The 16,573-nt window shown below is 34.4% G+C and overlaps 1 protein-coding gene across 4 annotated transcripts; it reads right to left on the bottom strand.

Moving 5' to 3' along the window:
• Positions 1-850: 850 nt before the first annotated feature.
• LOC142549353 (uncharacterized) lies at positions 851-13,606 on the bottom strand. 4 transcript variants are annotated; one of them, XR_012821183.1, is made up of 18 exons: positions 13,404-13,606; positions 13,182-13,286; positions 12,039-12,121; positions 11,816-11,900; positions 11,637-11,723; positions 11,250-11,311; positions 10,945-11,126; positions 10,794-10,854; positions 10,319-10,496; positions 9,495-9,533; positions 9,327-9,388; positions 9,169-9,205; positions 8,077-8,126; positions 7,913-7,962; positions 1,854-1,929; positions 1,684-1,763; positions 1,531-1,599; positions 851-1,145 (listed from the first exon to the last, which is right to left on the bottom strand). XR_012821183.1 is itself a non-coding variant. In XM_075658266.1 (18 exons), exons 1-18 carry the CDS (start codon positions 13,467-13,469, stop codon positions 1,086-1,088), a joined length of 1,452 nt encoding a protein of 483 aa, XP_075514381.1. In that variant the 5' UTR covers positions 13,470-13,604; the 3' UTR covers positions 851-1,085. The 4 variants fall into 4 exon arrangements, 3 of the variants coding, with proteins under 3 accessions (XP_075514381.1, XP_075514382.1, XP_075514383.1); XM_075658266.1 differs by having other exon boundaries at positions 7,893-7,962; positions 13,404-13,604; XM_075658267.1 differs by having other exon boundaries at positions 7,893-7,962; positions 12,035-12,121; positions 13,404-13,603.
• Positions 13,607-16,573: the final 2,967 nt, after the last annotated feature.

Below are 16,573 nucleotides of genomic sequence, written 5' to 3'. Positions count from 1 at the left end.
CATGCGGTTTGGTTTAATTTTACAGTTTGGTTCGGTTTCTGAACCCTCCAGTTCTTTATCGTAAATGATAATATAATGAGTCATAGTAATGAAACAACTCACTACTGTTAAGATTAGAACTTGGATCAAACTCAACGTCAAAAGCTACCTCAAGGGAGGAGAATTGTCCAAAACCATATATACAACTCCATGTTAAGATTGGAATTTGGACCTAACTCAACCCCAAAAGCTAGCTCAAGAGAGAAGATTGTCCAAACCCATATATACAACTTCTAGGTATTTTATCCAACCGACGTGGGACAACTAACACACACCCCTCACGCCCAGGAATGAATATTTGGAGCGTGAAGTTTACAAATGACCCAAATATGGGCAAAACGGGTGATCCAACACATAATGGTGGAACCTAAGCCCTGATACCATGTTAAGATTGGAATTTGGACCTAACTCAACCCCAAAAACTAGCTCAAGGGAGGAGGACTGTCCAAGACCATATATACAACTTCCAGGTATTATATTCAATCGATGTAGGACAACTAACAACTACAAGATAATTTGGTCATTGTTTACAATGTTTATTTACTTTATAATTGAATGCTTGCGCATCGGTGAAAACATCAAAATTTCATTAACATAATATTTTATCAACTCATTTGCACAATAATTATTAGTTTTTGGTTTCATGTTCGTAGAAATAATACAATTCTATTGAAGGAGAAAAAAATTTGTTATTTTGAAACTTATTATAATGCTTTAAAAATTAATGAATATAAGCCCAAAAAATTTAGTAAAACGATGTGTTCACACTTTTTAATGTTAATAATAAATAAATTACTTAGTTCATTTAAAAATAAATACACACACAGTGTGTGGGAACCGAGAGAATGCAACTGATACAGTGTCGACATATGTAGTTCAACATCAACGTTTTTAATAACAATAATAATAATAAAATTTGATAACATATAAAACCAAAATCGCAAAGAAACAAACATATGTTTTACCAAAATTGCAATTTTCCTTTAACTTCTTAAATTCCTTTTAAGAAAGTATATATTATGACATGTACACGAGCAGAGTTTTCTCTATTGGTCTCTTCGTCTTTGCTCTTCAATCTTCATGTAGAGCAGTCCTCGTCTAATTCTCTGCATAATAATTTCCAAACTCATCCATTTACCCAAGATCAAGGGGCAAAGTGTACACAACTTATTCTACTTATTGACTTAACAGGATTTGAGATTTAGATGAGCAAAAGTTGAAAAATTTTCTAATCTACCTGCATATGGAATGTAAAAATTATAATCACGAACTGAAATAACGAAATCTTGTTATTCTCGCTAACGTTCGCCTTACAGATTAGACTTCACAATGACTTTTAATAGATACTATCCAACATTTGTAACATTTGTAGTAAGATGATAAGCTGTACGAAATCATTTCATGACACTTAGATTTATGTCCTAAAAAGTTGCTCTTCACAAAACAGCATGATTTAGGAAAAAGATAAATCGATAAGTGAAATAGCAATACCTCTTTTGCATCTCTAATGCGAAGGAGATCCAATCTTTCCGATGCCCTTCGATCAGTTAATTGCACCAGCTGCATTTGAGCAACGCGTCATTTAACAAGCTATGAGATGTAGTCTTGACTATGAATGAGAATGCATAGTACCGAAAAGCATACCCAGAAACTGAAGCACTCCGGATCCTTTGTTGAAGGCATTGATGCTTCGATTTTCAAAAGCTCTGCACTCCTTGTTCTATCTGCAAGCAAACACTTTATCACAAACAAGCACGCTTGGGAAGAACTAGCAAAGGAAAAAATATTGTGAATAAAAAGAATGAAGGTTGCACCTTCTTGTGACTCTTCTTGCATCTCTTTTAACCACTGGCGAGCGTATACTGCTGCTTTATTTGTCATCTCCAGTAACTGCATTAAATGAGATATTAATCCTTGAAAATTACTGCGAAAATTTTAAAGATTTGAAGAACCTTATGCTTTATGCATGGCAACACAGGATGTAAAATTTCTAACTGCAAGGTCACTGATTTTGATAGTTGCAGAAAAAGGATATAACATCTAAGTATTGTGAAATGTTCATTGAACATTTTAACCAACCCTGATGTGTCGATTTATATTACTCCTCCAACTGCAGGTTTCTATTATACTTTGGCAGGATGATATTTAGTGGGAAGTACGTGCCACGAGCTTGTACGAGTATAAGTCCAAAATGCTAAATAATTAAAGTTCTTAATGGACTTTATTATTATAATTAATTAAACTAGTTGGACTGGTTAAATTAATTAATTAAGCCCATTAAGCTTAATTAAGGAACCATCGACCCATAATTAAGGTATTAGGTTAAGATTCATAATTAAGTGAGAAGGCCACAAACCATAGCCCCCACTTGAGCAAATTTCGAAATTCTCTCCTAAAAGCTCTCCAAAATTTTCGGTCACCTTCAACTAGTTAAGGTTTGAGCCATCCTTCGTTCTTCGATCTCAACGTTAAAATACTTCTAAATTTCTAGTGCAATTTAGAAGAGGAACAAACGATCCAGTCATGGACCGGATTAGGAGGAATGAAGAAATGAGTTCAAAAAGATTGTTCATAAAGAATACTACAAAAGCTATAACTGCTAATCTCATGTTAGTTGGTGACAAATGATTAAATCACCAAAGGTATATTCATAAACGCCCTATGAATGTTTTTATTGTTTAAACCATACGCGTGTTTAAAGGCATTATTTGAGTGTCAAATAAAAAATTTTAAAACTTTCGCTGTGTTTTGGACACGAGAAAACCGATTAACCCAACAATGGTATCAGAGACGGGTTCTCTTTATCGTATAGTTTAATTTCATGTTGAGTAATTTATTTCTAACCACACAAGAAAATTTTTCAGAAAATTGATGCACCATTAAAATTTTGATTTTATCAGAAAACCAAAAAAAAACAATTTCGAACTGCCCAGAATTGCTCCAGGCAGACCGTGCGCGCAGGGCCACGTACGGTCTGCGCAGCGCATGGGTGCACCTCTGCATGCAGGGCGTGCACATCGTGTCTGCCAGCAGCGGGGGTGGGTGCCCGGGAACATTTCGGGCACCATGCTGGTTCATGGACTTGAATTGTTCTGATCGGGCAGCAGGTGGGCAGCGCGTGCGGCTAGGGGTGTGCAATCGGTTTATTCAGTTACCGACCGAACCGAATAGACATATAACCGATTTAACCGATTTTATTTTCGAATAACCGAACCGATCGAAAAATTCATAGAAACCGAATTAACTGAACCGATTTTCAAATCGGTTATTTTTTTAAAAAAAATGTGAATTTTAACAAAAAAAAACAATGGAGAACTTATAAATAACAAGAAATATTGAATAAAAAATATCAATAACAAATAAAAATTTTGAAAATAAAATCATTGAATGAATGAGCTTCCTTCTAATGTAGGAAAAGTTGGGTTTCCTTTTAATGCATTTTTAATGCCCATATACAATTTAAATTAATATATATACTAATTCGGTTAATTCGGTTTAACCGAATTTTTCAAATTAAAACCGAAACCGAACCGAATTAACCGATTGTTTAAAATTTCAAAACCAAACTTCCGAATTAACCGAACCGAATTTCCGAATTAATTCGGTTCGGTCGGTTAATTCGGTTTAACCGAATTTTTGCACACCCCTACGGGCGGCTGCTCGGGAACGTCTCGGGCACTGTGCTAGTTCATGGGCTTGAATTGTTCGGACTTAGTGTGCGATTTTCGGAATTTACAAAATATTAGATAAATTTGATATTTTATGAAAATTTCTTCAATTTTTCCTTAAAATCAAATTTTGGTAAATTAATAATTTTCTTGTAAAATAAATAATTAGAATATGATTTCAATTATTTATGGTAAAAATAAGTTTTACAAGAAATCAAGTTTGTGGACAGTAGGATCCCACGAGCAAAACCAAGTTCTCTTTGTCTTTTCTGCAAAACCTTCTGGCCGAAGCATATAGATTTCTTGTTCAAGATATCCATGAAGAAATGTAGTTTTCACATCTAGTTGTTCTAGATTAAGGTCAAAAACTGCACACAATGTCAGTACTACTCTGACTGTTGTAAGCCAAATCATTGGAGAAAATATCTCATTAAAATCAATGCCTTCTTTCTGAGCATACCCTTTTACCACCAATCTAGCACGATACCGCTCCACTTGGTTATTGCCATCACACTTGATCTGATAGACTCATCTGTTACCAATGGCTCTCTTCCCTTGTAGTAGTGTAACAAGATCCCTAGTTGTATTCTTGTCTAATGCCTCCAACTCTGCTTGCATTGCTATCATCCAGAAGGATATATCTGAGCTTTGAGTAGCCTCGTGGAAAATCGATGACTCACCATTTTCTAATAATAGACAATATGCAATATTGATTTCAATGACATAATCTGCAAGTCAACCTGGTAGTCTTCTGTCTCGAATTGACTACCTCACACTGGAAACCTCAGACTCAACACGTTCTTTTTCTTCGTGCTATGGTATTGTGAACTTCATCCATCTTATTTTCTACTTGAAATATAGTAGTTTCTGAATTCAGCATGCCTTTGTCTCCCTTAACTTTATCTTCCTCGAAGATAATATCCCTGCTGATGACAGCCTCGTGGACAGTAGGATCTCACAAGCGAAACCCTTTTACTCATCAGCATAACCCAAGAAGATACATTTTCTGGATTTCGAATCCAACTTCGATCTTTATTGATCATTGTACAGAATGTACACAGAACTTCTAAATGTATGCAAATGAGTATAATCAGTTGGCTTACCAGTCCATATCTCTATATAACAAGCAGTTTTAACGACTTCCGCTCAAAATGACTTATTTAGACCCGCAGTCTTCAACATAGCTCTTGTTTTGTCCAACAAGGTTCTATTCATCCGCTCTGCCACTCCATTCTGTTGAGGTATATAAGCCGTTGTGAATTGTCTTTTGATGCCCCCATGTTGACAAAATGCATTAAATTTGTCACTTGTATATTCTCCTCCATTGTCAGTTCTCAAATACTTGATTTTCTTTTCAAAATCAAGTTCAACCCGCGCTTTGAAATCTTTGAAGATCTAGAAAACATTTGATTTCTTCTTGATTGGATACACCCAACATCTCCTATAGAAATCATTAATGAACAATACAAAGTATCTCCTCCTCTTAGGGATACAACCGGTGTTTGCCAAATATCCAAATGAATCAGCACTAGTATGCTTTTGATTCTGGCAGTAGAAGTGTCAAACTTTAATCTGTATTGTTTACTGGTAACATAATGCTCACAAAAGGGTAATGACACTTTTGTAAGTCCCGGCAGCAACTTCTGTTCTGAGATAAATTTCAACCCTTGCTCTGACATATGCCAGAGCTTTCTATGCCATAATACCGTTAATTTTTCTCCTGAACCAATTGATGCAACAGTTAATTCCGCCCCTTTATGTGTTTCTCTCAATATTACATACAGGTTTGCAGCAACATTTTCCGTCTTCATAACCACAAGTGTACACTTCACAATTTTCATGATCTCGTTCTCGGTACGGGTTTTGCACCTGATATCATTCAATTTCCCCGAGGACAAAAGATTTTTCTTCAGTCCCTTCACATGTCGTACCTCCTGTATGGTGCAAATAGTGCCGTTAAAACATTTTTATTTTGATAGTACCGACCCCAGCGATTTCTCATGCATGATCATTTCCCATGAATACAAATCTTCTTCGTACTTGTTCATAATGATCAAACCATTCTTTCCGAGACATCATGTGCCACGTCGCTCCTGAATCCATAATTCATGTGTGACAAAATTTGTGTCTGCCTTCTGCAACTGTTGTCGCTTCGCTGAATAATATTTCACCACCACCTGAAGTACTGGCCGCATTTCCTTGAGAATTCTTCTCGATACTCGTACATTCTTTCTTGAAGTGCCCTTTACCGCCACATTTAAAACAGCAAATATTTTTCTTCTTACTTCTCGACTTTGATCTACCTCGTCTTTGGATCTCACTGGAGTCACGGTCCATAAATCTTCCTCTTACCATCGGTAAGGTCTCTTCATGCTTCGAAGTTACCAACCTATCTTCCTTATTCTTGTGCCGACTTTCTTTTCCGAGAGCTGCAGTTAAGATATCGTCGAATTTTAGAGAGCCCATAAGAATATTGTTGGTTAAGTTGATGATAAGTTGATCATAAGAATCTGGTAGACTTTGAAGTAGAAGCTCCGCCCGTTCATTTTCCTCTATTTTATGAAGTGAGTTGGGCAAATAGAATAATTAATGTGCTGATATTGTTGGTCATCGATGAGGATTCCGCCATCCGAAGAGTATAAAACCTTCTTTTTAGGAAAATCTTGTTGTGTAGTGACTTAACCTCGTACATCTTTGTCAGAGTATCCCAGATAACTTTTGTTGTTTTTATCTCAGATATATTTGATAGTTCTTCGTTTGCTATAGCCAAGTGTAAATTGACAACAACATTATCATTCATCTCATTCCACTTTCCAACGTCCGTCATTTCCAAAGGTATATATCCAATAGCCGCCAAACAATTCTATTTTCTTAAAACTGCTTATATCTTAATTTTCACAGCATTAAATTGCTTCCATTGAACTTTGTTATCTCGTACCTGTCTGCCATTATGTCTACAAAAATTTAGTAGACTGAACAAAATAATACCGTCTTAATAAAAAATCTCAAAAAAACTTTTCTGATGTGGAAGATCGGTCAAGGCTCCAACCACAGAGCATACTCAAAATTTTAAAAAATTTTAAACCAAGGCTTTGATACCACTTGTTGGTTCCATGTGCGACAACTTGAGATAATAATATGAAAATAAAGTATAAAACTGGACACCGAGATTTAAATGGAAAACCCCTAAAAATTATTAAGCTAAAAACCACGGACAAGATGAAAAGAATTCCACTATAATATTTTATGGTCTACAACCACTCACTGTATTTCCAAAGAGAACACACACTCTCTTAATATAGGAGAACGAACACCTCACAAATATTATAGAACTAAACATTCAAATACTATAAGATGAGAGAAAGAACTCGATGAAGGGATATTTGAATTATGAAGGAATGATGCAATTCCTCGTCTGATCGCAAGAACCTTCCACACATTTTCATTATCTAAATCAATATGCCAATTTCACTTCTTCCGCTGCAGCAGAGATGACCTGACTTTTTCTTACAATTAATGGATGTCTACCTCTGCCGACATACTTTAGACCATTTCCCCTTGACCTCACCAGGAAACTGCTTTTTGTTATAGCCACTAGAAAACTTCATATTCTCATTCGAAATATTATTAACAACAACAAACGAGCCTTTATCCCACTAAGTGGGGTCGGCATAATAAATCTATAAAAGTTTGTAATTCTAATATATCTATTCATCATATCAAAGTATGGCCTTTAACATACACCATTTTCTCACGAAACTTTTTGCACTCATACATCTCTTTTTTCTTTTAATCAAACTTGAAGTAAGAACACTCTATTCACAGGCCTAATTGTGTATTGCAAGCATCATGGTACACTATGCCACTATCAAGAACTCTCATCTTCCTAGTCATCTGTGTCACATTCCCACTTCGCAATCATGTCTTATAAGTCGACAACATCCTATGATCCTCAAAAATTTCAATATAAACATTTGTTAATAATTCTTATTTCACAAAGGAAAATTGAATCACCACTACTTCATGATTGAAGCTTAATGTATTATATTCTTTTAACTAATAATTTAATGATCACAGAGACATCCATGAGATTTTTTCACTTCACATATTATTAACAAGGCTTCAGAAAAGCCTAGAAATCTGTTCATTGATCATTATAAGCAATCATATAGTGTCTGCACTTACATCTTCTTTCTCTTTAGTACCTTCTTGTGGGCAAATATCCTGCAACCATTCAACTTCAGCAATGCGATACCTTCACATCAATCATAATGTGAAGAAAATAATTAATTGATGAAGCTCATGAGCAGAGAATGAGAGTCATGTAAACATCTATCATCAAGACACTAGATGCTAACTTAAAACCTACCCATCTTGATCCCAATGTCTAATAATCCGACACCTTCGGCGACTTTCAACCTGCATCAAATAGCCAGTCAAACTAATCAAGAATTAATGTTTTGTTAAAAGACGACCAAAAAAAACATTGTTTGACAGAAGCAATTTTTTTTATTTAATGGGGTGATATTAATATTTACTAACGTTGTATACATATGCAATTCAGAAGTTCGCATTTTAATTCGAATACTCATAATAGAAATGGCAATACAGCTTACAAGAGATTGATGTTCTTCCATGCAGAGCATAAAACCAAAACCCCAGTTACTTTTTGTCCTAGATAAATTGTAGTATGTTTATAGTTGGACCAAATCAAATATTATTCATGGATTCATTTCCAAACAACATTTGTAGCGGTCAGAAGAGTGCCCAAAATGATTTTGACTCTAAACAATTGGGACAAAAATAAGTAATTATCTTGTTTGGAGAAGTGCCCAATTTTGAGGAAAAATGTGCTCTTTTTCATTATTTTCTAATGTCGAATTAATACGGGGGATCAAAGGCGTAGAAATGATCAAACAAGGGATCATTTTGGAACATTGCAAATAAAAGAGACCAAAATGGTTTTAGGCTCAAACAGAATTACATTAGTAATTACCTCCTCCAATTTGGTAAAATTGTTTTATCAAATTAGGTAATTTTTAATATAATTATATTTGGATTAAATCCGAACCTGAGCCACTTATTTTGTATTTTAGTGCAATGTTGATTTTGTTAAATGGAGGAGCAAAATATAGATTTGGCAAACTACATTGGTTTTTTTTTATTAATTACGATTTGGTAGAGGTGTTTTATTGAATTATTTATCTAACTTTGATGAGTTATTTTATTAGATGAAGAGTTCATTTGATTTAATCCATTCATAAACCCATGGAACCAAAAGTTTGGTTTTTCTGCTGTGTAAATTTCATGGAGCAGGAAACTCCAACAATAGAATAGATAAAAAAATCAGAGTGGAACAGTCAGATTAAGTGAAATTAGATGACAGAATGAATAAAAACATTCTAACTCCAAGCAAAAAGATCATTATAACATAATCGCATCATGTTTAACTACTTTTTACCTCTAAAAAGAAACGACCATCCGGAAGTGGCTCACAACTGCATAAATAACAAACATAATCATCATCTATGCACTAGCATGGCAATAGAAGTATCCAATGACAGAATACAACTTATTTAGTTAAAGCAATGATCAGATAAGTAACAAGAGAGAACCTACTCTGTTATCTCCACCTCACATGCATGATCAGCTATTGAACCTGGAATCAAATCATTTATAACCTACATCATGACAAAGGAAGCGACATGTTGGAAAATCAAGAAGTTATAAAACCCCACTAATATTGTAAGATAAAAACAAGAGCAAACTTTAGCACTATTAAGTTACCATTCCCATGCGGCGATTTCCTTCCATTATCCTCCTCACCTGCTCCAACGCATACGGAACTTAAAACTCAGCAACAAGCAACAAGATGAAAATTTCTCAAGTGGGAAATATTCAACAAGTAGACAGAACGACTGAACGACAATTCTTTATGCTGATAAATATGATTAATTTCGGAAGAAATTTCAGATATACACCATAGATATATCATATCTGTAACCATCATCAGGTGTTCTTTTTCTAGCTCTTGGCCCAATTCATAAGATTTTGTTTGGTTGAAAGGATTTGATTGGGGAAAAGACTTTATACATGGACAAATGCTGGATATATTCATAATATTCATTACAAATATTGATGCAAGAGTATAAATTGACGAGGGATGAATTTGAAGTACAACTTGCACAAAATCATCCTAACATTTAAACTGTATAAATCATAGATTTTGAAATTCTTCACATGAAATACAGCTTAAAGTCAGTTATCTTATTGGGAATACATACTCCATGAAAGTAGATGGTTTGCACGTATCAGAAAAAAAAACACCCTATGTGGAACTGGTAGACATGATGCTCTTTGGAAGCAGCACCAGGGTTTCTTAGTTCAAGCCCCACTCATTTACCATATTGGAACACACGGACGTTTAATTAATGGGAAGCTACAAGACTGGAACTGAGTTTTAAGGTCTTTTACCTATGTCTAACACCAGACTAAATAGTTGCTTCATTCAAATGCTTAAGCTCATCGAGAACGCAAATCTATCCAACACATCCAGGCCTTCAACAATAATTTGTCAAGTAAGTTATCACCGAATAGATAGATCAACTCACCATAAGTCTATAGCGAGGTTCAAATATGTTAAGCTGAAACTTCTGACATGGCAAGATAGCATCCATGACAAAAAGAGGCAACAAATCAACAGCAAGTTTTGTCAGACTCTCATGCTCCAACTTCCTTTCCCCATATTCCTCTGGAAAGTTTCTCTCGATGATATTTTTTAATGTGACGCTGGAAAAAAGGAAATAAACATCAACTTCAGCTGTCATACGATATAGGAATCCCTTCTGTTTCTTGTTGATAACAAGCCAAGGAGAGTGATGCTTTCTTTGACACATATTTACAACAAACATCTTGATGTCACACAAAACTACACCTAACACCGAGAAAATCACTAGCATACTTAACAGTTCAAAATTTACTAGAATAATTTTGACTCCTGGTGCCCAACAAAGTTCAGAAATTTCTGCATAATGTATTATATAATTTTGAGCATATCATACGATATTTCAGGTTTGCAAAGGTTACCTGATTGCGCATGTAACAGGACTAATTAACAGAACTGTACGACACAGGGGGCAACGGTTGCCTGAAATTTATATCAAAAAGACGAAGTAAATGGATCTTAACAGGAGACATTACAAAATCAATGGTAGCAAGTATAGAGAGTAAAGAACACCTCTGTCCGTGGTCTGAAACAGGCAGGAGCGGCAAAAGGAATGACCACATGGAGTTGTAACAGGTTCAAAAAGTAACTTCAAACACAGCGTGCAATCATAATCATCTGTACGCTGTGGTTTTATATTGCTTCTCCTCATAGATGTATCTGGTATTGAGTTTTGCAGTTTTAGAAGAGAATTGCTGCACAAGGAGACCTTTCGTTGGTAACTCAATTCATACACGAAAATAAAACTGTACCAAATCCAGCCAATACAAGATTAATGTTGAAGCATCAAAAGTATTATGATTATGTTCTTGAATCACCTCTGAGGATCAATTTGAAGGCCTTCAAGAATAACATCGCAAGCCAGCTCATACTTTTCCAACTGCTCGAAACATCAAGGTGAGCATCATGGTTAAAGGCTTTACTTAGCCAAGAAACATAAGTGAAGATGGCATGCATGAAAAAAAGAATGAATCATGAAATCAAATGAACTGACAGAAAAAATAACAACTAGCACAAATATCAAAACACAAAACTCTGAAATTAAACAATTATTGGTGAAATTTAAAATCGCCATGAGTTATTTAAGCATAAATGTGATACAAATTATCCTTTACCAGAACCTTTCAGTCATTTTCAACCTTACACAATCAAAGGTTCACAGTACACAGATGCTAAATAGTAATTCAATGAAAAGGCAATCTCACCAGGATTAGAGCATTTGCCTTAAGAATGTATGATGATACAGAATTACTTTGCAAACTCAACAACTTTTCAGCATCCTTCAGGGCAAGCTGCAATCAAGAACAAAATATCGAGGTATTGTAACTTGTCTAAAAGGAGTGGGGAAGGAAAATCAATGATATGGATCAAATAAAGGTCAGACCCCTGCATGAGTTATTGGATCCAACCCGCTCAATGGCCTGTATTCAGAAGCAGATGAAGGCCTGTGTTTGAGGAACTGGCTCATCCTGGTGACAATTCACCATTTAAGAAACATGAAACACAAGATGAATATTATGAAACAGCTGCAAAGTCCATTCAACTAGATATCATGACTAAAAACCAAATGAAAATATACAATAAATCACGTCTAAAATCATACTGACAGAAGATATGTAATGCATCTGTTGCTAAGAACAACAACATCACTTGGTTTAATGTTGTTGGCTCTTGTGTAAAAGTCAATTGCCTGCATAAAAACAGTTTTTGTCATCACACCATAAAAAATAAGCATCAATAAACAAAGTTCTGGTACATCTGATTCACAAGAATGTCAAACCGGAATTGTCCATTTGTAATTTTGAGGTTAATAAATAATAACACAGCACATTTTAAGTTTCTTAATGGAAACAACAATGATTTGCTATCAAATGCTCCAACCAATTTCCTATTCCTTGCTCAGACCATTCATTCCAACAGCCATACCAAAATGACATGATGAGCCAATATGAAAATAAATGGAAGCTCATACAGTACTTGTTTACAAGCAGCACAGGACAAAAAATCTTACTCTCACATTTCACAAACAAAATGAACATTTTTCATCAGAGTCATATCAATTATTATCTCTAGTAGAAGCTTATATCTACAAAGTTTTATCTTAATATTGAACTGAAACACAAACAAAAACTAATCGAAGAAGGACCAACGTGAGCCACAGAAAGAAAAACTTGACACATTGGTACCACCTCTCAATCACGCTGTTCATAAAACCTCCACACCTTTTCAGCACAATCTCCTGCTTCTCAAATTCACAAAGCACTTCTTGGCATTCCATTCACACATTTGAACTCATTGATTTCAAAAAAACAAAGGGACGAAAATAAGTGGACCTCTCCGGCCATTCAAAACAGTATTCCGTCATTGACACGTCAATTCCTCTGCCCTAACACTGAGTGGTGATCATTCCACCATGTACAAAAACTCAGACATGTCCCATACTGGCACATAGGAATAGAATCCATCGGCCTTAAACCGTAATAATAAACCATTATCCAATCCAAGGACATATAAAGAAGTTAGTCAAAGGTGAATTTCGCATAAATTCTAGGACAAATGGCCCTGCTTTAGAGTATCTATCTAGTCGGAAGAGAACATTGAATCCAAAAATACCATACAAAATGAAGCTTCAGAAATCCCATTACTTTAGACGATTTTCATTACTGAAGAAAACAACTAATTCCTCCAAGGAACAACTTGAATCAATAACTGTTCGGGTAAACATCAACAACAAAAAGAATGTAAGCAACCTTATCCAATCTGTTGTCCCGGAATGCCTTGTTTCCCATCTGCATGAGATGATAGAAAGATCGATATCTCTCCGCCGACATAGATGAGAACTCTTCTTCATTCTCCTGCATGTACCATCCAGTTGCATATGTACATAACCACAAATTAAGCTGAAGCAATGCATACTCACACATATTAACGAACCAAAGACCAAAAAAAGAAAAAGAAACGTGCAATCTCACCCATGGATGATCCTGGACATCTTGAATACCTTCCAGGGTAAATCCGGCTGCAGAAGAAGTCGACATTCCCGAAAAATAAGAACCCAAAGATCAGAAAAATGAAAATTGACGCTGAGAGGGGATGATAAGTCGTGGGGTAGGATTGTGTTCGTCCCTGCATTCCACTTGGACCCAATTCGTTTACGTGTTTCTATATAATTCCACAAACAAAAAGTCCACTGTCAACTCGTAACAATTTTGTCAATCTCACGCTGGTGGTTGTATTATTATTTTTGTTAAGTTAGATCTAAATGGGATCGTCTCACGAATCAATTTAATACATTCAAATATAATTCCCACGACCCTCCCGTGTATATTCATCAACCTACGGTCCATTAATTAGGGATTTGTTCGTATTTTTATCTTCAACTAGTAAATAACACATGCGTTATACGTAGAACACGTATTATTTGAAATAATCAAATAACCTCCTTATTTGGTCATACCATTAATTGAAATATGATAAATAAAAAAAGATTAAAAATTCAAGTCTAATTTTTTTTTCCTCAGGAAGACTTATAAATTTGATACACATATCGAGCTATAAAAAAAGACAAATTTATATATATTTGTGAAATGCTTGTAATTCAAATGAATGCAATGTCAATTCATTAGAAATGAATATATTATCTTATAACTTTATTATTCTCATAATATTTTTTTTATTTCTTGTTTCATATAATATCTTTATCTTTTGTTTTTTTTACAAGGATATCATTAAAATTAATTATAATATATTTTAATTATATGTTAAAAAATTATTTATTCATATTATCATATTATTTTGAAATTGATTATTTTAGTCATCGATATTTTTCAAGGTATCGTTACTGAGATGATTATTCAAGTAGATTCAATAAATTTTCCTTACTCATATTTATCTATTTTACTTATTTTCAGTTCCATATACATTTACTTAATTATTTTTGTAAAAATTGTTGAAATTACATAATTTGACATGGACGGATCCACTTGAATTTTATCCATCCAAACAAGTCAAGAATTGTGAAATCAACATATTTAAATTTCATCCATCCAAAAACCCTAAGGGACATAGAAGGCATAATACCAAAAAACGTTGGAAGAAAACACCTGCAACAAAAGGACCACATTCGAAACACCTCTTTTATCGGAGTTTAATCATCGTAAAAATCAAAGCATAATTCAATCTAGCTCGAGGATATTACCCCATGATGGCTCCAATGGCTACTTTTGTACTAAAAGAAAAACCACATATAAGATCAATAATGATCACTGAATTTGTAGTGCGCGGAAAATCTTTAATATATCATTAACACAAACACAAAGGGAATAATTCTAGGACATAAGAAAAACATCACATTCCAATAAAAGAGTAGCTCACATTTTATCTACCTTGACTGAACTCATAATCTTACTTCTGAGTTGTCCATTTTAATTATTTATATTTAATACAAATAATAACAATTTTTATTTATGTAGATATGTATAGATTTATTTATTTAGAAAATTTTTCGGAAAATTAAAATTTCAAATATTTATCTTAAAAAATGTACGATATAAGAATATGTTTGCATCATCTTTTCGTACCATCAAGCATTGTTCATGTACTTGTGAATGTGGGTGAACATACCTCACGAGGGTACTTGCGTAAAATAGTGATGAGAGAACAAGCTAACCATAGGCTGAAATTAGAAGGAAAAAAATGAAAAACATATTTTGTTCAAATTTGAAAGGTTCAGTCCAAAACCAATCGAGAAGATCACAGGAGAAATGTGTTTATTATAACTAATATATTGAAAATACTTGAATAGTGAAAATAGATTAGTAAATTCTTCAAATGCTACTTAAAATTGCTCTAATGCTCTTACAGACCTGAATATAATATTGACAGGGTTGTTCCGTGTTAATGATTGGCTATATTCATTGGAGCGATGCAAAATTTCCATGCTCAGAGCAATACTTCAATAGCTTCCATTGCATTTGGATTATGCAACGAAGGAATCTCTCACACGACGTTCACAATATCTTCAATATCGATTTTCATGTAATGAAAACTCTATTTATTTCCAATGTCCGAGGTCAAACACAATTGCTTTCCCAACCTTGATCACATAACCTTGCAAGGGCCACATTTTTTGCTCAAATCCAATCCAATAAAGCAAAAGGCAAAATAACATAGCAAATGCATAAGATAGAAATTCCGAAAATGAGATAAGAGAACGAGATGCATAAAGCACATTTTCCACCTATTTCTTTCACCAAAACAATAAAATGACTTCTTTTGACTCCATAATGGAACCCAAAATCCAAGAAAATCAAAACAACAGAAAATTACCTATATTGGTAGGATTAAAGCATTGAACAAGAAATTTTATCTTGGCCACAATAATAAATAAAAAAAAGGTTGAAACAAAATCATCTGTATCAAAATTATAAAGTGGTCTTCTCCTGCACAACGAACAATAAGACTTGTTAGTCTAATCAATTTCAGCATTGATGTATATAAAAAAACATATGGAACAGGGAATTAGATGCAGCCCTCTTAATTTGTTTTAAATCCACACTATAACAACACTTCAAGAAAACAGGCCCATGAACACTTACAACACGTTTTGCGATCATCACCACACTCAGTCGGGCCGTCGTGAGTGGAATGAAAAACACTCGGCGACGAATATGATGATCTGTAGGAGGCACAACCGGTGGACATGGACTCACTATCAATAGCCTCTCTACAAAGCAAAGAAAAAGCAATGAAAGGAAGACAAAACAATAAAGGCAAAAACTTATGTGAGACGGTCTCACGGGTCGTATTTTGTGAAACGGATCTCTTATTTGAGTCATCCATGAAATAGTATTACTTTTATGCTAAGAGTATTACTTTTTATTGTAAATATCGGTAGGGTTGACCCATCTCACATATAAAGATTCGTGAGACCTTCTCACAATATACTTATTCAAAAATAAATAAATAAATATAAACACATAAATAAATAAATAAAAAGTAGAGGGAAAAATGGGATAGAAAATCGTCTGGAACCCAAACTTTAAACTCGGTCCTCTATCTCGCATCATGCAATACGATGTGAAAGTCCAGACTGCATTGCATAAAAGATGGAAGCCCTCGGTTGGGAATATTAAAAGGCGGA

This window comes from Primulina tabacum, chromosome 6, assembly GCF_025594145.1.
Source record: "Primulina tabacum isolate GXHZ01 chromosome 6, ASM2559414v2, whole genome shotgun sequence".
In the NCBI taxonomy this organism is placed as follows: domain Eukaryota; kingdom Viridiplantae; phylum Streptophyta; class Magnoliopsida; order Lamiales; family Gesneriaceae; genus Primulina; species Primulina tabacum.
Note: the sequence above shows the minus strand (reverse complement) of the source record. Positions and strands in the feature narration are given on the sequence as shown.